The sequence below is a fragment of the Phalaenopsis equestris genome, unplaced genomic scaffold (genome assembly GCF_001263595.1).
Source record: "Phalaenopsis equestris unplaced genomic scaffold, ASM126359v1 Scaffold212035, whole genome shotgun sequence".
Lineage (NCBI taxonomy): Eukaryota > Viridiplantae > Streptophyta > Magnoliopsida > Asparagales > Orchidaceae > Phalaenopsis > Phalaenopsis equestris.
The window spans coordinates 150,378-159,876 of NW_018230994.1; the positions used below are offsets into that span (position 1 = coordinate 150,378).

At 30.3% G+C, this 9,499-nt stretch overlaps 1 protein-coding gene across 1 annotated transcript; it reads right to left on the reverse strand.

Annotated features, from left to right (window-relative positions):
- Positions 1-352: 352 nt before the first annotated feature.
- LOC110036870 (probable transcription factor KAN4) lies at positions 353-6,670 on the reverse strand. Its single transcript, XM_020741420.1, has 6 exons — positions 6,034-6,670; positions 5,879-5,955; positions 5,656-5,701; positions 4,826-4,964; positions 1,942-2,053; positions 353-679 (listed from the first exon to the last, which is right to left on the reverse strand). Exons 1-6 carry the CDS (start codon positions 6,269-6,271, stop codon positions 461-463), a joined length of 831 nt encoding a protein of 276 aa, XP_020597079.1. The 5' UTR covers positions 6,272-6,670; the 3' UTR covers positions 353-460.
- Between the last annotated feature and the right edge of the window lie 2,829 nt (positions 6,671-9,499).

Consider the following 9,499-nt stretch of genomic DNA (forward strand, 5'->3'; position numbering starts at 1 on the left):
ACGCCATATAAACTATTTGACTCCTCAAATAAAAATAAATAAAATAAAATAAATTACATATGCTTTAGAGCATCACTTTTTTTAAAGCAAACCAAAATTTAGTATGAGAAGCCAGTTTATCTACTAGCCATTGTCAATTATGATGAATATTTTGAAACAAATTATTATATTTCTTGTTTGTGAGAAAGTGGGTGAATCATTTTTAACTTCTTAAGCTAAAACCTTTTGAAAATTAAATCAATATAATTGGATCTAACAGATGCTAAACCTCCAACAATTCTCCTCAAAACTAAATTTCTATGCAATCAAATCAACTATAAGATGTATGAATTAATCAATATTTTTTTCCCCTCAATTTCTTGACTACAAACAAACCTCAATTCAACTTCGGCATAATAAAACAAGTTTTCCTACATTAACTTTCAACCTAATTAAAAAAAAAAATTAATCATTTTCAATCTCACAAACACTTGAGAAGAGTTAGTTCAACATTTGAAGAGTCAGTATATTCCAATTGCCAGCTTTGTCTTCCTAAAGTGATTTCTAGATTGGGCATCTTCTTCATCATGTACTTATTGGTATTGGAGGAGAAAAGTCTCTCATTAGTCACATTGCTTCCATTCATCTGTGATTGCACTGATGCATTTAATGCTCTTATATCTTCTTTTCCCCATCTTTCCTGCATCAATTATAGCATAATAATTGTCATTTATCATTAGGCTATATATATAGGGAATAAAAAAGAAATTATAAATATAACAAATTTAAAATATATAATATCAATATTAATGTTAATACATTCATGAAAGATACACTAGCAAACAAAAGCAAATCTACAATGTGCATGGTTTTGTTCCAAGTGATTGGATGCATTTAACTATTAATTAAATTATAGGAAAGTAATATTAGACATGGCATTAAAATTTTGTCAAAAGTGATGATTTATTTGAATAAAAACTATAATGAAATTGATATACACCACCACCAACAACAACAAACTTTTATCTCACTAAGTTGCGGCTAAATGAATCCTTTTTCTCCATTGCGTCCTATTGAGTGTCATTTTATCATTTAATTCTAATAAATTAAGATCATTTTTTTATACAATACACCCAAGACTTTTGTAGTCTACATCTGTCTTTCTTAACGTAAGTCAAATCTAAAATATCCACTCTCTTAATCGAATCATCAGATAGTCCACGTTTAAAGTGGCCAAACCATCTAAGATGACTCTTTCTACTTTTGTCGTCATTTGAGCTACACCAACCCTATCATGAAATTGTTAAAATGTAAATAATTTATTAAAATAAATATCATTATAAATTTCATGTAGTTTTGCCATGTTATTTTTCTTTTAACGATCATTAATCAAGTTTATTATTATCTTAGCTAACTTATAGGGTAGACAAATAAACATTTTAAATGTGAATTTCATCTATAGTTTTATTTCCTTAATTACCCATTACTAATGGCATATAACTTATATTTAAGCACTGCTTATAATTGCTACATGATGATTTTTGAGGTCTAAAACTCTGTTTCCAAACCTATCCAGTTACATTTCGTGTTAAATCCAAATGAAATTATGAAATGATGATGTTACCTTGGTATGTAACAAATGATGGAAAAATAATCATTTCATATATAAAAAATTATTCGACCACACCTTATTTCTCCTCAAATAATAATGTACGAGCTGATCATCAGTTATTCTAACAAAATTAACTTCTTTTATTCATTAACACTAAGGACGTGTTTGGCTGCAACTTGATTTTACGTTACCTTAATAAATCCGGATTTACGTCAACTAAATCCATTAAATAACATGCTACTAAACATCCCATTAGAGAATGATTAAGTAGCCCTCTAAAGTTAAATATAGCATGGGCTTCCATTTATGCAAAAATTAAATGAAATATATTTGTTAAATGCACCAATTACCTTCTGATTTTCATTGTTTAAGAAGCTTTCACTTCTAACGAGTTCATGTGATGGCACCCTCTTCATCAAAGATGTATTCCAACCATTTTCCTCCGAGAGAGAATAAGCCCCCCTGCACACAAAGAGTTTTAAAGTTTGATTAAATGTTTTAAGGATAGTTCCATACATAGCACTCGAAACATTACTATTTACAAAAATCTAAAACTCGTATCATATTTTTAGACTATCGAATCGATATATTTACACGTGTCATGATCAAAACATCAAGAATATGATAAAAATTTAAAAAATTTGGGTTGAAGATTTATCATGAATTTTTATATTTGAGTGAAAATTTAAAAAATGGATGAAAATGAATGCTAGATTTATAAATAGCATTATTTCAGGTGTTATATATATATATTATATATATATATATATATATATATCTGTGTGTGTGTCTTAACAGCCCAATGTTTTATTGTGGAATCTTACGGTAAAATAATAATAATAATAATAACTGCCTTCTAAAACGGAGAAAACATTACATCAGGACTCCTAACATAACTTGTATTAGGAGTTCAATGATGGAGAGTCACGTATCAAGTGGGCCACACCGCAATACACTGACATTGATTAGTATTAAAAATGGTGGAGCTCACTTGACAAGTGACGCCCCATCATAGAACCCGAATGCATCCAGAGCCTTGATATAATAGCGAGCCTTGATATAATAGCGAGTGAGCTTTAGTAACTGCAGAAAGTGAATGCTGTGTACTGTTCATCTGTGGTCATTCAAACAAACACACTTTGTCAAAATTAAGTACTGTAATATTCATAATTCACTTGCTGCTTCCAGCACTAGACCAACGGTTATATGGCTCCAATATTAATTAGATAGCGACAATCAGAAGGCATCCAAAGGCCATGCTAAATGTGCAAAATGACTAATTTCTTTCCTCATTAATTACGACTCATAAATATGAAGGAAATCTCAATCACATCATTTAATAATAATTAATATTATCAAAATTTTCAGTACGACTTTCCACTTTTATTTAAATTATATGTTTGATTATATATTCTTCATAAATATGATTTTATAAGATATAAATTTATGTAAAAGCCAACTTGGGGTTTGCAGAGCTGCGTATATCGGAACTTATTCAGAGGGTATTGGGGGATTATATCCGTGTTATACACCATGTAACATCTCTGTAACCTAACTACAACTCCCCAATATCCTCTGAATAACCTCTGATGTATGCAGCTCTGCAAACGTCTTATAATGCAATTTTTTCTCGAGTTGTGAAGGGTTTTAACCAAATGAAGAGCTTTTGGCGAAATTTATTAACCATATAAATATATATGAAAGAGCAAGAAAAAAACTTATTTTTTTTTTATTCTTCATGAGTCACTAATTACTGTATTGAATGCTGCCACGTATGTTGTTGTCAAAGGAGTTGTTGGAGAAGCCTTATTTTAATCTGTAAATTTGTTTCAATAATATTTTTTATACATATCCCTGCAAATTATTGATGCAATACAAAAAATATATATATATATATTTTATGCTGATATATATCAATATATATATATATATATATTATTAAGTACGTGTGAAGTGATAGTGGTATATATTGTTGTATTGAGTAAACGTTGGAGGGGGGTAAATGTGAAAGAGTGGTTTTTAAGGGGTACATATGGAAATATATGAATATGGTATATATGCAAATATGTGTGGAAGGATGAAAGTGTATATAAATATTTGTCGACTCATGTTTGTATTCAATATAAAAAAGTGTGTTCATGTTTGTGTTCGGCCCGCTACGCAAATGAGCGGAACACGAGCTGTTCACGAATAAAGAGTCGTTTTGACAATCCTAATCAAACAATCATAAGAAGTTAAGGGTTGGGACAATATTTAAAAACAATTGTTTATTTAAAACAACATTTGAATCCAATTTAATAATTTTTATTCTATTTTCTTAATTAATACTTTTAATTAATTATAATTTTTGGTAGCCTTGTAGTGAATAATTTTTTTTAAAAATACAATTCATCAATATATATATATATAATATATATATATATATCTCAATAAGTAGTATTTCGAGCCAAAACGAGTCGAACAAGAACAAACAAATCTTTATTCGTGTTCGTCTTGTTAACTTAGCGAACGAGCCGAACAAATCTGAATATGAGCCGTTCGAGAACAACGAGCAGTTTTGACAGCCCTACTAGTTTTGACAGCCCTACTGGAAAGCATGTGATTAGAGACAAAATACCTAACCACTAAGAGATGGGCTATAAATGCAAAGTTTTTCAAATAAATTCAGTCAATATTGAAAAGAAAAAGGCAAAACAACTATAAATGCAAAGTTTTTTTTTTTTTTTTTTTAAGTAAGCTAGTGTGGCATTTAAAATTTGAAAACTTTGCCATCAAAAATATATAAAAATCATGTCTTTGGCATAAACGGTCAACAATGAATCAATTCATTCTGTACCCAGAACATCTATAGCTAGTGGCCAGTCAATACCATAACTAATTTATTCATCATTTTCACATTTAATATTCAAATCCTCCAGCCTTGTATTATCACATAATCTCAAGTTTTGGAAAAAAATAGGTGTCCGGTCTCCACCATCAATCGAGCCATCGATGATTTTTTTTAAAAAAATAAAATTAAAAATGGAGCCACCAAAATACATGTTTGTTGCGATGAACGATGGAGATCAGACATCATATACATTTCTACAAACCGTGTCCTTATGAAATAAATTTTCCAAGTTTTGATCTCTAACCCAGCAAATTTAAGTATTTTATCAAAATAGATTTTGTCAGCTTCTTGGGATTTCACACAAATGGCAAATATTATTTAAGTTAAATAAGATTAGAGTGGACCTGGGAAGAGGTGTAGGTGGAGTTGGAGCTGTGAGAGAAAAAGAAGAATTGGTTCCTGCAGCATTTTGATCAAAAGGCAGTCTTTCCTCCACACTTGTCCTTCTACGAAGCCCCATTTCTGACTGCTCTAGGCCTTGTCCTGCAAATCATTTCACATCAGCAAAAGCTACGTTGCCAAACCTTACAAATCTCTTTGGCCACCCAACAAAATAATTCAGCAAAGGAAAACACCACAGCCTGCAACCATGACTTTTCCACAGTAGAAGTAATGAACAATTCTTTAAATTCTTTATATGTTTGTATGTTGAAGTTATATTAGGTTCGGAGATATTCTCATTCTTGTGATCCTGATTTTTTTGTGCGGTGGCGGATGATGCCGACCATGCTGCTGGTTTTGTGTAGGTTTTATAGCTTTTTTTTTTTTGTATTATTTGATTTTATATTAATGCAACATGACCACCGATGAGCCTTCGAAAAATTTTTAGGTCATTTTCTCATATATTATATATATATATGTCCTCTAGATGTTATATATTTTAGTCTCTCTATATATATATAATAATAATAATAATAATTACTATTATTTCAGGATATTAGGCAGAAGCTCAAATATCGATTTCTCATGTGTTTTTTGGCTCCATGATGAAAACTCGCATCATGTGTCTAAAATTCCAGAGCCCCGCGCTACGGTGGGATCGAACTCTTGACCTGAGGGGACGTACAGTGACCTCGCCACCACCAGGCCAAGGCTTGCGGCACATATATAATTATTATACACATAGCTAAATACGAAAACTATATGTGAAAGACAAATGGTAAAAATGATATACCGGTGGCAGGCCCTCCTCTGTCTGCGCTCTTCACAGTTCTATACATCTGAAGAAAAACACCCAGATAAAAAAAATACAAAAGTATTAAAGATACTGAAAAATAAGAAGAACAATCAAGCAATTGACAGTATTACTTGTACTTCTAATTGATACTATTTTCAATCCTCAAACTGAAAACCCTAACCCTAACCCTAACCGATCACCAAAAGCAAAATTAACACACCTGCAGATGGCTCTTAACATGTGCTAGAGTCAGCTCCTTCACATTCATCAGCTCCAAAACAGATTTAGGAGTAGCTCCTGCATACCAAACTTAAAAATCAAAATTTGATATAAACCAACCAAAAAAAATTCATTTTTACAAAAATACACGCATACTCTCATGGCCGCCAAGATGCTGAACAGCATGAACGAAGTGTGCATGGAGCGAAGTGGTCCACCGCATACGCGGCGCGCGACCACTTCTCTTCCCACCATGCACACTTCTGCAACTTCTCTTGAATCCATTGATTTTGGTCTTAGTTGATCCATACAAAGCTGCTGAATTGATCATCTCTGGGGGACTGATTTGAAGAGAGAGGTCAGGAATGGTGGTTGGTGTTGTTGCAGTTGTCATTGGAGAGGAGAATGATGTTACAAATGAGAGAAGAAAGTGAAAATATAGAGAAATGAGTTGTGATTAGCTCATGAGTGCCTTATGATATCAATGGATGTAATATGGAGTGCACAGACCCATAGAGAGAGAGAGAGAGAGAGAGGGAGGGAGAGATGTGTAATTAATGATTAATACTTAGTTCCTTGGAGGGCAGGGATGTAAGGAATTTCAGTGTACAAAAGAGGAAAATGGCACAGGGAATAAAACAGAGGAGAAATGTGTATTTTAAGTCTGCAGAGGTAGAATTTCTAGAGAGAGAATGAAGGATTTTTTGCGTTTTTGGTGAAAAGGGATGGGATGTAGAGCACAGTGTTAGTAAATGAGATTTGGGACTCGGTGTTTGAGGAGAGAGAAGTATGGTTTGACGTCAAAGAGAAAGGAGCCTACGCTAGTTGCAAGATAGGTGTCTATTTCAATAGAGTCTTGAGAGACAGAGGAGGGAGAAGCATATACTGAAATGGCAACAATAGGGGCATTTTGGTAAATGTCTTTTTTTTAAAATTTGATTGATGTATTTATCCAAGATTTGATAGCACCTATTTGTTTTAATGATTAGTAATATGCCGTTTTATTATTTGAATTTATTTAAGTGCACTAATTGTTATTGTATAATAAATAAGGACTTATTAAGATATGATAATATTCCAATAATTATTATAATAATAGATAATATAGAAATAAATATAAAAAACTATAGGGTTTTATCAATAAAAAATTCTAATTATTTTTGCTATTATATTAATATTAGCTTGGGCATAGAATGTCACTAATAAATCATTCAATTTTTTTAATATGACTAGCATATAGTATTTGTTGATTTATTTTATTAATAGGCTATTTAATTAACTCTCATTATTAATTGTGAATTTATACTTTGTTTTAGATGTCAAAATAAGCTCAAAATAAAGTCTAAATGATCAATGGAAATTTGATTTTTGTTTATTTTTTTATATTTACTAATTTGGACTAGAATCTTTCATTTAAATTTACATGGGCAAATATACCCCAAATTGATTTTTATAAAAAAAATGCACTTATATATAAAGAAGGCATTTTTTTTCAAACTTTTCACTTAGAATATACCCTGCTAATAAAATAAATTTTCAAATATTCTTGCATTTTCACTTTCCTTTGTTGTGTAGTTTCTCCTTGTTTCTTTCATATATTTCTTCTTATAGTAGAGAAATAAGGTATTGATGGTGATTATAAGTTTTAATGGAGTAGTTGAATAAGGCTTTGACATTCACTAGTATCTTCAATATTTCAAGATATGGGCAGTCTATTGATAAATTTTTAATGATTTTTATTGATCAGAGTAGAAAAGTTTATACAAAAAGGTAATCAATTTAATCAAAACACAAAAATATAATGTTACTAAAGGTATAAATAGATTTAATAAAGAGTAAAACTTGCTCGAACATTTTTGTCATTTGAATCTTATTGAAACCTTATTCAAGTCTTTTCACATCTTATTCGTATATTATTTCAATAATATATGAATATGATTTGAACTTCTATTGATTATAAATCAAACAAATTTAAAACTTCTTTGAATAGTTCAAATCAGTTTTATAAAGGATTGAACCTAGTTTGAACATATATTGTTTGTTGATCTCAAACAATGTTTGACATATTTAAACCATATTTGAATTTCTTCCAATCATTGAACAAAAGCTATTTGAATTTTTTAGCATATTTTAATATCAATTGAAATGTGGTTTCAAATACTTTGAAAATGACTTGACCTTTATTTATGCCAACTTTGAACCTTAAACAAACTAGATAATATCGTTCTTGTATTTATATTTAGAGCAATTTTCTTCTATTGCAAGTGAATCAAATAACTTCAATACTCTTTTATTATGTGGTGGATAATAAAAATAAGATATCAAAGTTTTTTTTTTATTAAAGGAAAATTTTTATTAATCAAAATGAAAATTTTAAGTGAGATAACCATGCAGTTTATAGCTTTATTGAAAATTAACGTAAGAGATTGATAGTTCCATGCATTATTACCTTCAAAGATCTCATAGACATAATTATATAGATTGATGAGATCCAGTTTATCTTGAACTTGGAAGAAATATATCAGTATGGTGAACTAAAACATATGACATAAATTCCTCCACTATATCCATTAAAAACCATTCTCTTATTTATGCGTTAATTACAAAAAAATTATCATGTCATCATTTTCAAGTCCATTGAATACTTTTAATAATAAGAAGACAAACTAATAATAATGGGCAAAATATACGTAAGGTTTATTAGTGTGACAACACCTAATAATACTCTACAATTTGATTTTAGATTAGATGAAAATGATGATGATGCTAAAGATGATGAACATGTTTATTGTTATTAATATTTTTTTTTAACTATAGTACCTTAATCTTTTATTCTTCTCAGTCTATCTAAAAATGACATAAGAAATATATTTCAAATGCTTGAACTAATTGATTATGCTAGGGTTTGCACAATGGTAGATGACAACGACTTTATATATGCTTAAAAATACAAGAATTTGATACTACTGCTAGATGATTTAAATCCCTGGTAACGACGCCAAAAACTTGATCACGATTATAGATTTGATAAAGATGTGTATAAAATATTCAATAATTGTAAAGTCACACTTATCAACACAAGTATACATATCACTCAAGTAATACAGGGCTCTAATGGAGTGGCTGATATCGATCTCACAGGGAGTAATATTAGAGGCTACGAACTAAGATTTAAAAAATTAATACTTAATCACAACAATATAGTTCAAATTGCATATTTGTCACTAATAGGCAATTGAAATAAAAATATAATTTTAATAAACTCTTAATTAACTAATTCTACTAATAAAGTTTCTAATGTGAAGTTCAATATATAAGAAAACATCATTCTCCTTGTCAAGAAATTTAAGTGAATAAATAAATTCAATCAGTTCAAATTGTATTGTGCCAAATAGGAGCATATCTATTCTTTACCCTTTGGACAATGCATAAAGAACATTAACTAATCTTATGCATGGTAACTGAATCTGCGGCTAGGCTGAGAGAATACCAGCTCTCACTTTGGAGCTCCCACGTTCCCCTCGCCTGAGGGCTAATATCTACACTTCAGTACCCAAACGATAGGACCGAATTGAGGATTTTAGTCTGTCACTCTAAAATCTCCAATTCTACTCCTGATAAT

Bases quoted from the DNA above. Each gene is read 5' to 3' on its own strand.
- LOC110036870 (XM_020741420.1), bottom strand. From the start codon at position 6,271: ATGACAACTGCAACAACACCAACCACCATTCCTGACCTCTCTCTTCAA. The intron at 5,956-6,033 runs GTATGCGTGTAT...TTTGGTATGCAG, and splicing joins GCATCTTGGCGGCCATGAGA to GAGCTACTCCTAAATCTGTT. The intron at 5,702-5,878 runs GTGTGTTAATTT...GTTTTTCTTCAG, and splicing joins ATGTTAAGAGCCATCTGCAG to ATGTATAGAACTGTGAAGAG.